At 43.0% G+C, this 20,841-nt stretch overlaps 1 protein-coding gene across 1 annotated transcript in view; it reads right to left on the bottom strand.

Annotated features, from left to right (window-relative positions):
* Positions 1–20,841, bottom strand: part of CARS (cysteinyl-tRNA synthetase) — a 44,355-nt gene that overhangs the window by 16,405 nt on the left and 7,109 nt on the right. Inside the window, exons 2-17 of the mRNA XM_018555439.1 lie at positions 19,303–19,548; positions 17,202–17,293; positions 16,544–16,632; positions 15,151–15,247; positions 14,893–14,991; positions 13,421–13,570; positions 10,588–10,728; positions 10,167–10,255; positions 9,410–9,531; positions 9,203–9,315; positions 8,011–8,139; positions 7,790–7,919; positions 5,819–5,922; positions 4,501–4,598; positions 2,704–2,893; positions 405–473 (exon numbers count right to left, since the gene is read on the bottom strand). Coding sequence (XP_018410941.1) covers positions 405–473; positions 2,704–2,893; positions 4,501–4,598; positions 5,819–5,922; positions 7,790–7,919; positions 8,011–8,139; positions 9,203–9,315; positions 9,410–9,531; positions 10,167–10,255; positions 10,588–10,728; positions 13,421–13,570; positions 14,893–14,991; positions 15,151–15,247; positions 16,544–16,632; positions 17,202–17,293; positions 19,303–19,548 — 1,958 coding nt within the window. The remainder of the gene's footprint in view (positions 1–404; positions 474–2,703; positions 2,894–4,500; positions 4,599–5,818; positions 5,923–7,789; positions 7,920–8,010; positions 8,140–9,202; positions 9,316–9,409; positions 9,532–10,166; positions 10,256–10,587; positions 10,729–13,420; positions 13,571–14,892; positions 14,992–15,150; positions 15,248–16,543; positions 16,633–17,201; positions 17,294–19,302; positions 19,549–20,841) is intronic.

Raw genomic sequence — 20,841 nt, forward strand, 5'->3', positions numbered from 1 at the left:
GAGAGAGAGAGAGAGAGAGAGAGAGAGAGAGGCATCTGTAGACTGATAGCCACAATATTGACTCCCAGAGACAAAGGCATGATGGGATTTGTATTGTCACCACAGCCGAGTGCCGATGTTGCCTACCCCTGCTCTCAGGAAATAGAAAAGGTATATAATAGCCCAATTACTTCTACACTGCCTCTAATTGCGTATATGTCTAGATAAATCTATCCCAAATCTGTAGTAGTTTAAAAGCATCTGAACTACGATGTTAACAAGTCTCTAGGGACCGAAAGCAAGTACTTCGTAATTTAGACTATAGGGACTCATCTGATTACATGAAAGAAGAATAAAAAGGTGAATTAGATATCCAGCCATGACAGGCATCCTGCAATAACTACCAGAACAGGACAGTTACTTACATTAATGTTCTGTCCAGTTCCTCCTACAGGGAATCCAATAGGCTCTTCTCCTTCTATTGCTCCAAATACCTAGAAAACAATCATATATTTTAGAAGAAACCAGACATACATAATGAATACAGCAATTTATTAAGGGAACCAGTTATAAAGCAGCAGTAACGCTGAGTTAACAAAATCAAATCACACACCGCACATTTATAAAGCATAGCACTGTGGGTAATGTATACAGTATGCGAAGATATATAAAGCAAAATGCTGAGTCACAGTCTAATAACCTTTATAATTGTCCAGTAAAGATCAGCTATAAAAAAAATAATTTTGCTACCTTTTATTAGTTTTATTTTGCAGTCATGTGACTGCGCAGCCTCCCGGACCATCCCTCTTGTGGATTGCGGGGGTATGTCTGCATTGCCTGAGGGCTGGCAGCAAAACATGTGGCAGAGGGAAAATGCATTTCCTGGATTTTAGACAGCAAAGTTGCAGGTAGGAGCTGCTATCAATGAAGCTGAGGAGGGTGTGGTGGTGGGGGGGGGCATGTCAGCAAGATTGACCATGGAGCCACAGGCATGCTGTTGGCCAGTCCAGCATCCAGTAGCTGCGGGATGCAAACTGACCATGCCAACATGGATCTACTTCAGTGCTTAGCATGGTCAGAATGGTTCAGGAAGGGGACTGGCATGATCACCAGGTATTTGCTGCTAAAATTAATTAATGAGAAAAAAATATACAGGTGAAACTCGAATAATTAGAATATCGTGCAAAAGTAATTGCAGTAAGTGCTGCAAAAGGGGCCCAAACCAAGTACTGAGTACATATGCATGCTTGTACTTTTCAGAGGTCCGATATTGTTCTATGTACAATCCTTGTTTTATTGATTGCATATAATAATCTACTTTTTTGAGGTTGTGGATTTGGGGTTCTTGGGGTTTTCATGAGCTGTAAGCCATAATCATCACAATTATGACAAATCACGGCTTGAATTATCTTGCTTTGCATGTAATGAGTCTATCTCATATATTAGTTTCACCTTTTAAGTTGCATTAGTGAAATAAATGAACTTTGCACGATATTCTAATTATTCGAGTTTCACCTGTATAGCACACGTACAAGACTTACTATTGATACAAGAATTGACTAATACACACACTTTAAGAGCCTGTGTCAAAGGGCTTCAGCCTTGCATCAATGACATTAGTCTGAGACTTCTGAGCCCATTCAGAATTTTTTTTGACAGGTGCACGGAAATGTAAAAACCTGCTTGAAGCAAATAAAAGCCCGTCATCACAGACTCTTTCAAATGTGCATTCAGCTTTGCTTATTTTGGGACTCTGCTGAAGAGATTCACCGGCTCTATTTGCTCTAATGACCATTATCACTAAAACAGTAATAGAAGAGAAATCATCCAATCAGGACACTTGTACCTGTGACTAGGGTCTAAAAGGGAATTTCCCCTCACTCTCCTGTTGTGTGTACAGAACACAGTTGGGTAAAAAATAAAGCGAAGGCAGGTTTGTAAGGTGTTTTTGGAACCCCTCGAATAGCTTAGCAAGTGAACAGGTAGAGGAAAATGGCTGCTGTGGCCTACCTCCTTCTTCCTCCCTCTCAATATATTTTAACTAGGGATGCACCCATACTGTTTTTTCAGTATCGAGTACTGATATTTATCTTTTGGTACTCAGCGATATATTGGTACTTCTGGTAGCAAGGAGCCGTCTTCCCGGCCATGCTGATTGGCCGGGAAGCCGGCTCATCAGGAAGCCAGGAGGCAGGCCATTACCCGCTGCCTGGGTTCCTGATTGGCCAGGAAGTTGCCTACGTGCTGTTTGGCCGGCTCGATGCTGATTGGCCGTGAAGCAAATCAGGAAGCCGGGCCGTGGGTCATTACCTGCAGCCCAGCTCACTGATTGGCCGTGAAGCAAATCAGGAAGCCGGGCCGTGGGTCATTACCTGCAGCCCAGCTCACTGATTGGCCGTGAAGCAAATCAGGAAGCCGGGCCGTGGGTCATTACCTGCAGCCCAGCTCACTGATTGGCTGTGAAGCCAGCTCCATGTTCCCTCGGGGCACTGGCAGTCACAGGAAATCTCCCGCTGACCGGAAGTTCTGGTATTTGGATAAGTATCAGAGCATTTGAGGGGAGTACGAATACTCGCCCAAATACTCGGTATTGATATCGCTGCATCCCTAATTTTAACCCTTGGTTACAAGTGTAATAGGAGAAAATAAATAAATAAATAAAACAATTCACTTCCACACACTTCAATAAATAAGGTGCAAACATGTGAATATGGGATGACTTGCCTTGAGCATACTGGTCAGGTAGGTGCTGATGCTCTCCAGTAACATCCTGTTGGGCAGTTGTTTAGTGGCTTTCTTGGACGCAATGTACGAGTTGCACTGACTGACCAGCGATCGCATTTCTTCCATGACAGTTCGTGTGTCAATGTTGTCGCACAGCGCTGCGTGAATGGACGCCTTCTTGGCATAGAAGCTGTGATGAGAGAGAAGAGAGGTCATAGTTACAGACAGGTTAGTCTGGAAGAAGTTAAAATTAAGATCTGGATGTTTAAAGAAAAATTACAGTTTCTAAATGTTTTCTATTTAAAAGCTTCTTTAAAACATGTCTCCACTTGATCTTTACCATGTTTAGACTTCGGTGACAACAATAATTCAGCAAAAATTATTTAAAGACTGTACGCTATTCTTGCACAGATGTACCGTCTTGCTCTACTGGACTGAAATTGCTTACTCTGATATGACTTCACACAGTGAGCGGCTGAAAATGTGCATAAGAAGCTGCTGCAAGTCAGACAGAGCCCGCCTCATTTCCTAACTGGAGGACGTCCAGCATCTTCTGGCACCTTCCTCCCCAGCCTTGCTGTCATTGGCCCACCCCTTTCATTCATTGGCTTTTAGACCTTTCAATCATGGAGGCTCAGCATCACATGTGGGTGTTAACTAGGATTTAAGACCTTTCAATCATGGAGGCTCAACATCACATGTGGGTGTTAAGTAGGGTAGTCTGCATGCAAATGCAGCCTGCTGGACTGATACTCACCCATCAAGTCATTTTATTATTTGCAGAACTCCTCCGAAAAACAAACCCACAACTGAGTGCTAAGGCAGGATGCTGTGATGTTTTCGGGAAGCTATGTACAGCACCCTGCCAGTCCCTTCTACCAGCCATGATCTGCCTACATTGCACAGAGAAACATAGAAATCACTAGGACTATAATAAGGGGAAGCTTTTATTTAAGAATGTCAATAGTATGTTGATGAGGGGTGGGGGTAACCAGGGAAGGCAAACTATGATCAGATTAAACTTCAGCCAACTCTGTCCTTTTTAGCTTTGTACAAAGAGGGTAAGAACCTCTATCAGGTTTTTGATTGCAGTCTGTATTCTCGCTGAGGAGATTTACTCTCCTGTCCAGTCCAGGCGACAGGTGTCAGAAAAAGCAAGAAGTGATGAGATAACTCTCTCATATAAAACATAGACAGAATCAAAAACATATTTATTACCCCCTTCCCACTTTCGTCTATGGAAGGGGCAATGGCGGTCACCCAGGCTAAACTTCAAACATGTTTTTCTCTGTTCATTTCCATTCCATTGGGAGTGAAGGCATTAGTAATTTACAGAAGGAAGAGGATGTTGATTTGAGTTTAGATCAGAGGAACTAAAAGGAACTGCATATTTTACAGGGTCAACTGGTATTTTCTGTACTTGCTAAAAATATACTTAGCCTGAAAAAGAAATCAAATGCAGCCACCACATCTATGAACTGGTGAGCTGCAATATGTTACACTTTTGTTCTTAGGTTTAGATTACATTTGACATTCCCCAGCACAATACCTTATACTGGGGATATGTTAATAAACATCCTCCCTTTTGAGAGCCATGATGATGCATCGCACGGCTGGTGACTCTCAATCCCAGCTGCCACCAACAGATCAAGTCACCTTTAACCATTGGGAACAAATAAGAGTAGTTCCAGATCATGTGACCACCATCAGGAAACTATGCCACTCAGCGGACGACAGTTTTGTCATCTGCAATAACCAATAAATAGTTTTATATTTTGCTAGATGACAGATACACACCTGTTGTTCAGCTCAATTTCCTGATCCTGCCACCTCACGAACTGTCCTGTAATATCTGTTGGGGCCCTTAAAATATCCTTCACATTTAAAAAGAATTCCTGAAAGAATAGATATGTTTAGAGAGATGGTCACATATTAATATATTATGAACATTTGTGTAGAAGGCTGGTACAACAAACGCTTGCATCATTAAAGTGACACTCAACTCAGGAGATAAACCTTAGAAATGCATTCAAATCACCTCAACTATTAACAAAAATATATCTTATTTGTGTATCACTCGGCTGGTGATCCTCAAATCATCTCTGAATTGGTGCCGACACTGTCCTTCTCTCTGGAAGGTGGCTACTTTTGTTCCCCATGGCCCCTGTGTGTGTTGTAAAGTAGTCACCGCTCCAAGCTCGCTCCCGGGATGGACTACAATCTCAATACAAATTAGAAAACTAAACATGAGATTGTAGTCCATCACAGGAGTGAGCTTGGAGCGGTGACTACTTTACAACACACACAGGGGCCATGGGGAACAAAAGTAACCCCCCTCCAGAAGGAAGGACAGTGTCGGCACCAATTCAGAGATGATTGGAGGATCTACAGCCAAGTGATACACAAATAAGATACATTTTTGTTAATAGTTGAGGTGATTGAATGCATTTATAAGATTTAACTCCAGAGTTTAGTGTCACTTTAAGTTGCAATAGAAAAATGACAACTTGAATCTGATTGGAAACAACACCAACGCCATCGCAAAGGAAAATCTCTGCACCGACCATGGAGGCCAATAACTATTCTCGGAGTAGTTATACGTGTTTGTTTTTGTTTTTTGCTGGCTAGCTTGAAAGTGTGCTGAGGACCACCCTTGTACTGTGTGTTTCTTGATTGTCTGTCATGTGCACCTTTCCCTTTTTGCTATTTAGATAACAGATAAGAGAGGCTGCCATATTTGCATTTCTGGATTTAGTGCAGACACACACTGAAACTTTTCAGCTGCCTTGCAAAAGGCGATGTCGGGGTTTCTGGTGTGTGGCTGTACCTTTAAGGAAGATAAGGTAGCCTCCAGGTGATCCTGCTCTCTGTTTGTGCATTGCTATATACTGTACGTCCCATAGATGGGGACTCAGATAAAGTAGAGTTAGGTACCACACTTAGCAAAGTTGCCTTGACACGGCAGTGTGCCTTCCACATGTATCTGCAAATGTATGCAACTATAACCTCTGTTTTACCCTGGGTAGTTCAAACAGGTTAATTATTTTGCTGGCTAGCTTGAAAGGGTGCCGGGGACCAACTCTGTACTTTTCTCAGAGTGAGACATTCCACTTACATTCAAGAATTTTTCATACTGGACGGCAGACTCCATAGTGTTAGTCGAATAATCCAATGTGTCCTTCCAGGAGTGCATAAGGAACGCCAGACGCAACTGTCGGGCTGTGGAAGGACATGGTTTGCATTGTTAGGCTCTGTTCTTTTAAAATATTTCAGTTTTTGTCAGCATTGCCGATTCCGGATAAGGGCTTCATTTCAAACAGCCCTGAGGACACCACTACAATTTAGTGTTCAACTTCAGACAGACAATCAATGCAGCCCTCCCTAATGTTTGATCTGTTTAGTCAGTATTGAAAGAAGAATCAAACACTTTATTCCTTCTTGAAGATGTAGCACCTTTTAGGTCGAGTGACATCATAACTATGTATATTTCATATCCCTCACTTCTGAAGATGCATTTCCTGGTGATGCAACTACAACTCCGAAAAGCACTCAGCAAGCAATCATATTGAGGGCTGTCTCAAGCAAAGTAATTATGCTGTGAGCTGCCTACACAAAAAGACTACAGTTCAATTTACTGCTCAAAACGACTGTTTTACAGTACAATTTACAATAGTACATCCACATGTGTTCTAGCAGCGCTCACATCACCACCCTAGCACTGTCTGTGTGCTGCTTAGGTACAGGTGTCATTCACAATGGGTGGGTGTCACTGGGAAGGCTGCAGGCCTCCACATGTAACAGTCCCCTCTAGTGAAGTTGGCAGCACAGAAGGTGTGTCCCTGACAGCCAGATTACAGCATCATCCAGGCCTTAATTTAGGCTGCACCCATAGGATGAAAAGTGCATTTGCAAGATGATGGTGTGCACTCTAATGTAAACTAATGACGTTGGAGTTTGGATTTACTGAAAAGTGGACCACTGAATACTGTGTGCTGGTCAAGATAATACCCATTAACATTTTCAGGGAGATCTTCAGAGACACACACAAGCAGACAGAAGAACAGTGGGTATCTGCAAACTGCAGTAGTCCATAACGAACAACCAGAAATAAGGCCTATGTCAACAGGCCTTGGGTTTGTGTCACAGGGCAAATGCAGCTTGCTTTTAGGGGCACTTACATCTGATATTAGTTTGAGGTCATTTACAATTCATTGACAGGTGCAGGTGGCCTGCTTTGAGCTGCTATTGCCATACCATAGATTTGTACCTTGTTTCCCCGAAAATAAGACCTACCCTGAAATTAAGACCTAGTACCATTTTTGGGAATTTCTAAAATATAAGACCTACCCCGAAAATAAGACCTAGTTGTGACCATTCCCAGGGCCGTGGTGGCATAAGGGGGAACTTGAAGAGCGGGAGAGAATCAGCGGTGCCAGCGCTAGAGGAAGCAAGGCGGTAGCGCAGGGAGCAGAGCCGCATAAGCCGATGTTTCCTCTACAGCGACGGCTCCTGTCACAGGCGGAGTGATACCAAATGCACTCCGCCTGTGAGGAATCGATAGTGAAAGCGCGCTTCGCTCATTCTGGTTACCAAATTGCTCTTGGAAAGGTAAGGCACCCCTGATTGCCCTGATCACCCCATTCTTAACTTTGGCATTTTGGATTATTTAATTTGGATTTGCATTAACTTTGGATTGTTATACATTAAAAAAAAAAAAGAAGACCTACCCCAAAAATAAGACCTAGTGTGTTTTTTTGAGCCAAAAAAATATAAGACAGTGTCTTATTTTCGGGGAAACACGGTATGTGGAGAGAAGCAGTTTTGACAGAAACAAAATCCATATAACCATAACCTTTCCCATACACTATTATTGATCTGGATGTAGAATACTAATATCTTATCGGGTTCTCCTTTGGTGCAGTTTTCACTTCTTTACTAAATACGCCCAATAAAGAGTAAAGCTTTAGATAAGGACATTACTTGTGACAGATTTCAACCAGAAGAGAGAGAAGGCAAGAAGTATTTACACATTCCGCTCCTATGAATAAACCTGACTACAACTCTTTTGGAATGACTGTATCTGTACCTGTATTTCTCTGTAGTGCATCTTTAATAGTGATGAAGTTCTTCAGAGATTTGGACATTTTGCAGCCTGCGATGGTCAGGTGACCGGTATGGAGGAAGTAGCGCACCCAATAGTCATTGTCGAAGTACGCCTACAACAAGAGGCTACTTTAAACAAAGCAGGGGATGTGAAGAATAAACTCAGCATGCAATGTTAGTGATACGGTCTTTATCATCTCATACCTCTGACTGAGCCAACTCATTGTCATGATGGGGGAAGCGCAGATCAAACCCTCCTCCATGGATGTCCATCGATTCTCCCAAGATGGAGCCTGCCATTGCTGAACACTCAATGTGCCACCCAGGACGACCCTTACAAAACAAGAAGTGCGTGAACCTTGTGTACACAGATGCACATTTACATTACATTTAAAATACTAATGTAATAATCTACAATTTAAAAAATGAAATGTTATGCTACATATTACACAGGTTATTATTCAACTGTAAACAATACTTAGAGAGTAGAGAGGTAGATGAATAGTAAATAACAATAGTCCATTTTTTGTATTTAATATAAAATTGCTTCCATGTATAACATTCTATCTGCAATTCTTAAAAAGAGTCCATCATTAAAATAAAAATAAATTGCTGCATGTATAAAGTCCCAGAACCTAGAGGTACCGGCACATAACTAAAGCTGCCTCTACCTGTTGTAATGGCTGAATCACAGGCCTTCCAAGTGGTGTCAGAGCTTGCCGATACCTCCCACCCACCACAGATTCCTATTATCACTACGATGGGCTACCTCACCAGCTAATATAACTATAAATAAAGGCGGTAAAACTGTGGAACCTGTCAAAATGGCCCCAAACACAGCTTTAATGGCAGGATTTTGGAAGCTGCAGTGGGCATGTGAAGGATCCTCTAGGTTCCTAAATCTGCAGTAAGTTGTTTTTTTTTTCCTAAGGACTCTCTTTAAGTTTGGAAAAATGTCAGTCAGTTATCCTTTAAAGCGGTGGATCTCACTGTGTATTCTCAGGACCCACATTTGTCATGTTTGCGGTTATACCCAATACGTGTGGCTCAATCGTCGCTTAAGTACACATGCATGCCCACATGTGTTTATTCACAGGCAGACAGCGGGGGTGGTGGGGTTGGGCTTTTTTTATTTTGTCTCCATTCTGAATGAATTTGTTATGGTCCTGGGTTCCCCACAAGAGGGTTTGGATGCATAGGGCTGCACGGTTATAACAATCTTAGAGCAGAGACCAGCATTCTTAGAAAAGCTCATTGCTAAATGATTCTCTTCAAACAGTCACATGAAAAACATGGAGCAGCTATGTTATAATTTAGTAAAAAGTGTGAGTATGCCTCATGTATGAATACCGCTATTCCTAAATATCAGTTAACAGATTTTTTTCTTTAACCTTACCTTTCCCCATGGAGAATCCCATGATGGCTCCCCGGGTTTAGAGGCCTTCCACAGAGCAAAGTCATTGGGTGACTGCTTCTCATTTAACCGGTCAGCGGAAATGCTGAGATCACCTTTATATACGAGAAAGAACGCACTTGGTCAGTATCAAACAGTCAGATACAGTCCACAGGCTTGTTTTTATTTAGACCCACAATATTCACTTACCTTCTCCCTCCTGAAGAGCTTTTTGATCACCGACGGCCTCTGGCACCAATTTGGCGTAGTAATGTTTATCACTTGTGTGAAACTTGGCTGTGTTGAAGTAGACAGAACCATTGGACTCATAGCTGCAAGAGAACAAGATTTATTACCATAAGTGCGAGAGAGAGAGTGCAAGAACTAAAAGAGAGGGGAAGATGGAGAGGAAACAAGGACAGACAGAGAGAGGGAGGAAAAGAGAGGGAGGAAGAGGGGAGAGCGTAAGAGAGAACTAGAGAAGGGGAGAGAGAAGACAGAGAGAGGAAAACAGGGAGCGAGAGAAAGGAGGAAGAGAGGGGAAAACGCAAGAGAGGGGAAAAGGCAAGAGAGGGGAAAAGGCAAGAGAGGGGAAAAGGCAAGAGAGGGGAAAAGGCAAGAGAGGGGAGAGAAAAGAGAGCGATAGTAAGAGAAGGGAGAGATACAGGAGAGACAGAGATACAGGAGAGAGAGAGAGAGATACAGGAGATACAGGAGAGAGAGAGATACAGGAGAGAGAGAGAGAGAGAGATACAGGAGAGAGAGAGAGATACAGGAGAGAGAGGAGAGATACAGGAGAGAGAGAGAAAAAGAGAGGAAAACGGGGAGAGAGAGAGAGGTGAGCATGCGCGCGCGAGCGAGAGAGCGCGCAAGTGAGCAAGAGATAAATAGGAGAGAAAGAGAGAAAAAGAGACAAGAGGAGAAAGGAGCAGACAAGAATGGTGGTGGGAGTAGAGAGGAAGCTTACCCATAACCATTGTCTACAATCTTCTGCACAAATTCCACAATTTCTGGCACATATTCACTAACCCGTGTTAGAACATCTGGAGGTAGAACCTGTTGAAAAAAGAAAACAAACCCCTTACCATGAAAGCCACCAGTGACAGCTTTATATTCCAGTTTTCACTTAAATGTAAAACCCATTAAAAGCATTATACAACATCTTTATCAGACTCGGGACTTGTGTATTTTTTTTTCCTACTGCTCAATGGGGGAGGGGGGATGGGGGGACACAGATATAGCCAGGGGTATATGGCCATCCTATGAGAGGTAAAACACTTAAGAATTGCTTGTACCTAAAATAACCTGTACATTGGCCATGAAGGGGAAGCAACAGATTTTTCTTTAAATCAGACCGCCTCAGCTGCACATTAGAAACTTTTACTCACATTCAGAGCGTCCATGTCTTTGTGGTACTCTCCTTCCCAGAAATTGGGCAGCTGAGAGAAAATGGAATTGTCCGTCACTTGTGCTCCTTTCTGGGTATCCAGCCAATCAGAAAGCAGATCGGACGATTCCTTCAGTAAAGTCTAGATTATGCAGGAAAGGAAATGAGGAAAGGACAAAAGTCATCAAAAAGGGTCCTACAGGCAAAATATATGCTATCACTCACTGGAGACTGGTAAGGGTTGCTCATCACCCTCCACAATCACATGCCCATGAAACAGCGACAACATACGGAACCCCAAATTGTCCATAGGCGACGCCTTAAAAGCCTGTGCAGCTCATCAGTTTAGAGATAATAGTGAATATTGGCCCTAAAGTCATTGCTCTCATTCTGGTGCATGCAACGATATCTATCATGTGATTGTACGTAGGGCTGCAACAACTAATCGACATAATCGATTATAATCGATTATTGAAAAAGTTGTCAACTTTTTCAATAATCGATTAATCGGCTTCCGATCAGTTGGCCACACACGCTGCGTGCCGCACCTCCTCCCCAACTCAAGCTCACCGCTGCCAGACCCGCCAGCCCGCATCCACGTTCTACACGCCGCACCTCCTTCCCGCCTCACACTCCACGATCGGCACAGGGACGCAGGGAGATGTAGTAAGGAGGAGCAGGTGTGGGGGGATGACAGCCGCCAATAGACAGGCCCGATCTCAGAAGAAAGTTGCTGGAAGACTGCTCAGGTAAGCCTGCACACTCCCACACATGGTGCTCTATCATGTATTGCTGGGATTTGTATTCCTCTATAGCTGATGGTACGTTGTGCTGTATATTACGTAGAGCATTGTACCATCAGCTATAGAGGAATACAAATCCCAGCAATACATTGTACACTGCATGTATAATGTATTGCTGAGATTTGTTGTACTCCTTTATAGTTGGTGATATTCTGCACTGCGCTGTATATAGGAGTACAAATCCCAGCAATAATACATTATACAGCGCCATGCGGAATTCCACCAGCTATAGAGGAGCACAACAAATCCCAACAATAATACATTATACAGTGGTGCAATGCCGAATACCACTAGCTATAGAGGACTACAAAACCCAGCAATAGTACATTATACATCGCAATGCAGAATACCGCCAGCTATAATGTTCTATTGCTGGGATTTATTGTGCTCCTCTATAGCTGGTGATATTCTGCATTGCGCTGTATATTGTACTATTGCTGGGATTTGTAGTCCTCTATAGCCAGTGCCATTCTGCATTGATTGCTGTATAATTTTACACTTTCCATTTCACTATATTGCACACCACACTTTTTTTTTCTTCTTTTTTTTTTAATTCCACCGCTCCAAGCTTACTCCAGTGATGGAGTGCAATCTCAATACAAACTAGTAGTCCCATCAGTGGAGCCATTTTTTTAATTGTTTATCCGATTAACCGATTAATCGAACTTAATAATCGGCTAACTAATCGATTTTGAAAATAATCGTTAGCTGCAGCTCTAATTGTACGTAGGCGCACCCGACACGTGTTTACGTTACTCTGCATACGTTCCCGGGAACGGGCAACTTTAAATCTTTTTGTATTATTACATTCTACTTATTTATTTTTTTTTAACGTTTTTTCTTTTAACTTTATTGATGTCACATAGGGGGGCTCATAAGTCGCCATGTGATACTATATTAGTGGTGACAAGTTCTCTTTAAGATGACATTAGGGGTCTATTAGACCCCGAGTGTCACCTTTTCACTGCAAAGAAGCTATTCAAACGCAATAGTCCCTAGAAGTGATCTGATGGCAGCTCAGCCACACAAATCGCTTCCAATGTAAAGCCGATCGTCGGCATTACACAGCTAAACTGACTCCCGCCTGTTTAGAGGGGCCTGCTGCCTGTAACGTACGGCATCAGTTGTTGCCAGCAAAAGGATTAAAAGCCAGCAGTAAACTGCTCTAGAATCAGACAAAAAGAAACCTGTTCACTCTGGGTCTGAATCTTGATGATAAACAATTCTGGTTCTGAATGGAGGAAAACATAATGGTCACATCCAAAATTACTTTTAGGTAAATGTTACAAAAATGAGTCATATTGTATTTAGTGCCAGGAAATACACTTCCAATAGCATCAGTCCTTTGTACTAGAACATACTCTATATGACCAAAGGTTTGTGCACACCTGACTATCACACCTATATGAGCTTGTTGGGACATCCCATTCCAAAACATTTTGCGAATTCAATACATTTCTACGATTTTCTAACTATCCGAGTCCTCTCTAAAAACCCCACCACAACCTGTGTTGTAAATGTGTATGCAATTGATTAGATTGGGGTGAGGTCTCAGCTCACCTGGGGGAGTAGTTTGGGAAGTGCTATTTTGGAGCCATTCCAAAACATTAATATAGTGTTGGCCCCCTCTGGAGGCTAAAAACAGACTCCACTCCTCTGGGAAGGCTTTCCACAAGATTTAGGAGTGTGTCTGTGGGAATTTGTGGCCATTTAGTCAAAAGAGCATTTGTGAATTTAAAAGAGAACTATGGGGTAAGTGGAAACACATGATTGTCTAAAATGTCTTTGCATTACATGCATTTGCCCACAAAGTTTTGGTGTGATGGTCAGGTATCCACATACCTCTGGCCATATAGTGTATGTCCAAGTACTGAGTATAGCCCGTCATTATTATAAACACATAATGCACCTGAAAGCAGCACCTAGTGATAGGAATGAGATGTCTAGGAACAAAACAAAAACATTCTGAGCAGTAACATGTATGGAGCAGATGTGTCCACTCAGATGGACACGTCACAAGACAAGACCCACCTGCGCACAACTCTGAATGTCCTCAGCAGGAGCTGATTTATTGATCGCTTCTTCCAGGGGTTGTATGGCAGCTATCACTGCATTTTGGATCTTTTCTAGCATCTGCTTCTTGTCCGGGTCGGTCGTCTCACTTAGCTTTTGCACAAATGGCTAGGGAGACACAAAAGGTGCAACAAAGAAATGTTATCACTACAACTAAGCTCATCTCTAGGGCGTAACGCGTTAGACAGGTGAATGTCCCAGGCGGGGCTTCCCGTGTGGACATCTGGAACAATAAAGTACTATGAAAATGCTGACATCATTGTGGGGTCAGTCCTTCGGATTCAGTCTTTTATTGACAGCCTGGATAAGCTCCAACCTGCCTGCACCTGCTCGGACACTGGTATGCTATGTAAGCAGCAATATTTTCTGTCCCCTAATATATGTTATGTTGCTGGTGGGCAGAGCCAAAGTCTATGTACTCTGCCTGTTCCGCCCATTAAAACCTATTCCAATTGACAAACACAAGGAGCCTGGGCAATTGTCCATTACATGTACATCACTGTTGTTCATGTTTCCACTTGTACTCCAAACAAGAGAAAGGCCATGCTTGCCAGCATGAGAAGTTAGTTTAAAAGGCTGCTGAGATAAGCAGTCCATAGAAATGCAGTTACATTGCAGGCAAAAGTTTAAAACCCTGGTGATGATGTCACAGTGAGTAAAAAAAGCTGCATGACATGCATTAGAGGAGCAGGGGGAGGTTTGGTAGTAGAGGGCTATTTGCATGTTCATATTAGGGACCCACAGATTTTTGGGGAAGTTTGCTGCATTACATCAACACACTTTTGAGAATGTAATCGAAAGGATTTGTATAGGTATGAAGCAAATTTACTACCAAGCCTCCCTCTGGCTCCTCTAATGCATGTCATGCAGCTTTTATTCCCCAAGGTGCTAAACCTTTGTAGGGGCAGCTACTGGGAAAAGGGATCAGCGGGGTTTTATTGGTCAGTCCCCATTTGACGTTGGCACACATCTCCCAACAGCCCTTTGCCCTTTGTGTGTGGGCAGGCTTTTGAAATCAAGACAGCACCATTGTTTTGCTAGGAAATAAAGGGACAAATAGGGACCGGGATAGGAGTTCTGTAGTTCAGCAGGAAGAATTTAACCAGAGTTGACAACACTGCTTGGGATTTCAGTGCAGCAGAGGCAGCGTTGTCAGCCAACAAGAGTCAGTTAGGAGCTTACTAGGTATCTGGCAGGATTACCAGGTATGCAGTGTTTCTAAAAGGATAAAACATGAGGAAATATAAATGTGCTGCAGAGAAGTACTGTACATGTATTTTTTTTGCCCAGATATACACTTTAAACCAATAACCCCACTAGCGGAAGTATAAAGTGACATTCGGTGACATTTGCTTCAAGAAAAAGGTATGCATGTTCAGCATGATACCCCTGAAACCAGGAACACCACCCGCACAACGTTTCGCACATACCACAAGTGCAGTCTTCACATCCTTCAGTAATGCATCCGGCTGAGGCCGGCTTTCTTCGTACTGTTGGAACAAATAGTTCTGTCTGGCTCGTTTAATTATCTGCAGATTTAGGAAAAGTCAGAGAACAAATGTCATTTACATAAATAATCGTTAGCTGCAGCACTAATAAACACTTCATTATACACTAAACAATTGTACAACCACCATCAGGTATTACAAACCTCCATCGATATGAAATATATACAGGAGATCGCTCACCTTATCGTCAATATCTGTGATATTCATGCAGTAAAAAACATTATATTTAAAATAGTCTTTTAAAACTCTTCGCAGGATATCAAAAGAAATATAGGACCTGAAAGGAAGCCAAAATCAAGGGTTATGAAATGTAATTCAGTGAATTCAGAAAGCAGAGGTCAAGAAACAGCCTACAGACCAACAACTCAAAGTTTGCTGCCACAAGTGAGCCGGCTCTACATAGGTTGGAGCGCTGGGAGATTGCAGCTTTCAAACCTTGCCCGGTACTGACACAAAGTGAAACTACAAATAATAAAACTGCTTTACTCTCCTTGCTTGACTGATGTTTGATTGTTAAAAAAGGATGCAGATATTATATACACTGAGTGGCCAGATAATTATGACCACCTGACGTTTGTAGGCAAATTAGCTATAATTTGGCGCTGAAGTTGCTAGAGGGCCAGACCATTATAAATAGGGAAGCAGGTTGGTTACCATGACAGTAGAAGGGATTTGTTTCTGAAGATACGGGGAAACAACGCGATTTAACAGCCTTTGAACGTGGGATGATTGTTGGCGCTCGGAGCCATGGAGCGAGTATCAGCAAAACAGCAGAATACGTTAAATGTTCAAGAGCAGCTGTTGTTAAAGTGTTTAAAGACTGGACTGTCAGACGAAAATCTGGGTCTGAACGTGGGAATTGTGGCCGTCAGCGACTAGTCAATGTTAGGCTGGGTTCACACCTAGACGTATTGAACATGCGCGTTTGTCGCGCATTTTTACCGCGATTCGCGGTAAAAAGACCGCGCGACAAACGCCCGTTTCCGAGGGCTACTTGGCTGTATCCCAATGGAAACGCGAGACCAAAACGAGGACAAAAAAGGGTTAACTTACTTGCTGGAAGTATTGGGTTTATAAGACAGGAAATGATAGATAGCAGGTGAGGAGTAGGGTGGAGGAGTCTGTGGATTTGTGTACTGTGGTGAACCTGCATGTCAGTATCCTTGCTGGAAACCTGTAGACTGGGAAAGTTACCCCTAAAGTCTGGGACGGTTTAACTGCGATTGCAGCTCTGAAATCTTCAAGTCGGTGAGACTGTTATTTTCTATTATACTGAAGAATCGCTGTTTAAGTTTTCCAGCTGGTCCGTGAATACAAACTGTTATGTTATTTTGCTGCTATGAAGCTATTTAAGTTAAACTTTGAGAGGGATTTATCAAAACTGGAGCAGACAAAAGCTGGGAGCAGCTGTGCGTGGCAACCAATCAGCTTCACTCTTTCATTTTCAAATCCTAACTGAACAAAAGTAGCTGATTGGTTGCCATGGGCAACTGCTCCAGATTTTGTCTGCTCCAGTTTTGATAAAAATTCCCCTCATTACTTGAATTGCAATCCTGCTGGATTCATACCATACCTTGCATGTCCCATGTGCGAGGCGTCATATACAGTGGGTCCGCAGCAATACCATGTGACCTTTTTGCCATTTTGTGGAACAAACACTTCCTATAAAGTAAAAACAAAATGTTTACTTGAACACTTCCCTAAGAAAAAATTAAAATAGAAGTGAGAACTGAAAGTGCAAAGCTGGCCATACACTATGTGGTATTCTGACAGCAGCTGCTGAAGACAGCAGGAGATTCCTCAATCTAAACTCTTAAGCAATGATGGGGTGGTGGGGGGGTTCAGGACTGTGCTCCTCTCCAGAGCTCGGCAAATGTCGTAAATATTTCCAATGTGCGCAAAACCAGACGTGAGGTCAGATTTATTTTTTTTCGATCACCCAAAAAATATAGCATGCCCAGGTGTATGCCCAGGTTAAGTCAGAGATGCCATATATTGTCCACACAGCAAGAAAAACACCACTGTGTATGATTCCGGAGTGAAGAAACCAGCATTATAAGATTCAGGCCTCATGGCATCGTGAGTCAACTCCCAAACATACCCTGAGTGGCCTAAAAATAAGTGTTAAGAGTCACACCACCAAATCTTTGACTTGCAGACATATTGTATTGCATTTTGGTCCCACTTTCTGCTTAATATTTTCAAGAAAACACACATTCTGCATTTTGCACCTTGTTCCGAGTTAGACTGTTGTACAGGCGCAGTTTGGGTTGTTCTGATGTGTCTGGAGGTGACCACGGAGGCTGCGTACGTCTCCCTTTGCCTGTACAGAGAGAGAGAGAGAGAGAGAGAGAGAGAGAGAGAAGAGCGTTAGGTAATCCCCAGTAGAATGTCATTTGAAGGTACACACACCGTTATACAGAGACACAAATTATTGACAAATGCTGCAATCAAAACATACAATCTCCTTTTAGATTTCCACCTATATAATCTGGGGGCCTAACTGTTTGACGGCCAGTTGAGTAGAGGTAGGCCCAAACATTTTGGTAAATCTATACAGAAGTTATCATATATATATACAGCCGGCTTTAATGCAGAACACACAGAAGCAGATCAAACAGCTCTTATATCCTATTACTTACACTGAAAACCAAATAAAGTGATAGCACCCTCTTAGTTAGGGTCAAACTTGTAACATTCCTAAGGGTGCCTCCAGACAGAAGAGCAACTATGTCCAATGAGCCTGATCACCATCAGATCAGGTAAGAACTGTGTATCTAACTGTATGCTCAGTTTGAATTTCCTGGCTCCTGTACCCCCCCCCCCCCCTCCCAAAAAAAAAAAAATAAAAGACACAGGGCAGTGCCTAACACTGCTTCAAATTTCTCCCCTTAACTAGAGATGAACCTGGGCTTGGTGTAAACCTAGTTCACCCAAGAAGGACAAAACTGTGACCTCTACTTTCCACTTCCAATCCCATCAGTGGTGGCGGCGGCCATTTCCAGCCCCTTCTGTGACGTATAGCTGTGAGGCGGGCAATGCGCCTCTTCGAAATTGATTGGATCGGGAGGAGGGGGTGGCAGCTTTAAGTAGGCTTGGGCAAATTTAAAGCCCAGGCTCATCACTAGTCCTAACTACGAATAGTCAACCCGACTGCACATCTGATAAACCCAAACAGGCAAGCGTGTGGTTTTATGAAAAGGTCATAAATCGGCATTCTAATTCATCCCAAAAGGTATTCAGGAGGATTCGAGGTCGGGGGCTCTCTTCTGGAGGCGTTCGAGGTCGGGGCTCTGTTCGGGAGGGTCAAGTTCCTCCACAGCAAACCCATCACACCAGTCTTTTTGGAGCTGGCTTTGTACACAAGGGCACAGTAATATTGGGACAGAAAAGGGCCTTGCCAATAAACAAACTCGCATTCTTCTTCCTTGCAACCATGCCAACACATTATTTATTTCTGGGAACACTTCTTGCTCCTGTCACTGTTTTTTTTTTATGCACAGAATATGGCATCTCTAGAAGACTCCTTAGGTTTTATCTACAGTGAATGCCCTCCATAAGGTTTTCTGCCCGGTACGGGAAGTGTGTGTGTGATCATGTGTTTGAAGCAAAAGCAGACTCTCCCACACGGCAGTCATTTTGTATAGATTGTCGGAATCGACGAGGGAGCATGGAGCCAACTTCCCGGGCAATCAGGAAGCCAGGGGGCGAGTCATTACTTCAGGCTTCATGATACCGGAAGTTCCAGTATCTGGATAGGCATCAGGAGCATTTGGCGAGTATTCATACTCACCAAATACTCAGTATTGGTTCATCCCTAATGACAACCCTATATCCCAACAGATATAGTACAGTTGGAGGGCACTGTCACCCTTAGCTGGGAAGTGGTGTTAGTGACAGGATTACTAAATGGGAAAACAAGACTGAAAAACCTGGACAAATTATTATGGAACTCGGGAGCCAATGCGAGTAGGGAGCACTGGCGAGCTGGCTCATGGGATATATTGGGCCTTGGGTTAAAGGGAGGAAAGGAACTGATTGTAGAGTGGATGACTTTTTTTTTTCAATGATTTGCACTCAGAAATTGTGATACACATGCATGTCTAGTTCTAAATGAAATACTGAAAACTAAGACAGGTGCTGAGCTATAGCATGCAATCCCTTATATGTTCCAATCTAGCCAAAGGAGAATATCCATGCCATGCATGTGGATACGAAACATCAATATATAATTATATTGTATTTACAAAAATGCATCATAAATAGGCAGCGTGTCCCCATCTATACAAACTACGTAACTCACACAGGCATGCTAACACGCGTATTACTCACATGAGTGTGCGTTATTTGAGGCGCGCTGTGCTGTGGCATTAGATGAGATCGCCGTTATGTGCCTGTACCATCGAACCACGTGGAAGTAATGGTCAGGAGGGGGTCCTGCCAGCTGCCTGAACACCTCTACATCGGCCTGAGAGAAAGTGTAGCCCTGGATGTAACTACGGTGGCTGAGGTAATCGTGTAACACGGACAGTTGGGCCTTCTGGTCGCTAATGTCGACAATGGACTGGTAGCTCCGAGCTGTAAGAGAGTTACACAGCATTCAGTACACAGGTACGAACCGCAACGGCATGCACTGGTCCGGGTAATACCCGTCGTCCAATTATACAACTCTCACCAATATGTTTGTGAAGGTTCTTATATTTCCCAGTCATGTTATAGATTAGGGGTAGGCAGCCTTGGTACTCCATCCCGTGATGCCTCTGCAAATCATGCCTGTTGCTGTCAGTTTTGCAATGCCTCTTGGGACTTGTAGTTCCAGCACAGCTGCAGTGCCAAGGTTGCCCCCCCCCCCCTTGTATAGGTAGTTAGTCACATTCAACTAAGTGTAACCTTGAAGACGTTTTGTATCTTATTCAAGCCTCCTCTTCAGTTCTAATGTGTCAGGAACATACCCCAGCAGTTATGTCCATGAAGGTAGCACAGACATCTTAATCCAATCTATATGGAATGTGTCAAGGTAGACACATTGGGGTGTATTTATAAAAGATTTGCATTTGAGTGAACAGCTCTGCAAACATCTAATTTTTAGATTTGTAGCCCATTATGGTCACTAGATGGAGCCAAGCAGCATAGGAAATTCCTATCCACCCATTCCTCCATCCATCCATCTAGTGACCGTATTGATCTGTGAATCTAAGGCTGGGCACACACATCTTACAACCATTGCAAGACTTTTGTCTTGCGATGGTTGTAAGGTACTTAAAAAAACGTACGATCTGACTATCTTGCATAGGCAGATTGTACTTGCGATCATTGCAAGCCACGCCCTCTGAGGGGCGGGCTTCCGATGACCTCAATGCCGAACGGGCAGTAACGATCGCGGGATTTCCCGCGATTATCGTACGATTATCGTACGGTGTGTGGGGACCTTAAAACTGTTGTTCACTCTGCAAAAGGCATTTTCCTCCCCTGGGATGATGTGCATGGTCACATGTCCTATTCACATGTGCCAGAAATCCAGGAAGTAATAGGAGAGCTAGTAATCTGCACTTAGTAAACATGGGCACTGCCAGAAGACTGGGGAAGAAAAGAGAAACAAAAGGTATGCAGAGAATAAAAAGCCGACAATTATCTAGAAGTATCTGTTTGTAGATTGTCATTACTAAACCTTTCTCAAGATGTGTTTGTTGTTATTTTAAAGATATGGGTAAAGGTCCGCTTTAAGATCCCATTGCTTTGTTGTCGGCATCATCGTGATCACATGGCTTTATCAATAAAGTGATGGAAACATCAAGCTGGTCACATAACTTAGTTTACAAACGCAGGATAAGGGTTATTGCTAAACATTAAAATATATCTCGGGGGAGTGGG

Source organism: Nanorana parkeri, unplaced genomic scaffold, assembly GCF_000935625.1.
Source record: "Nanorana parkeri isolate BGI_ZX_2015 unplaced genomic scaffold, ASM93562v1 scaffold10, whole genome shotgun sequence".
NCBI lineage: Eukaryota > Metazoa > Chordata > Amphibia > Anura > Dicroglossidae > Nanorana > Nanorana parkeri.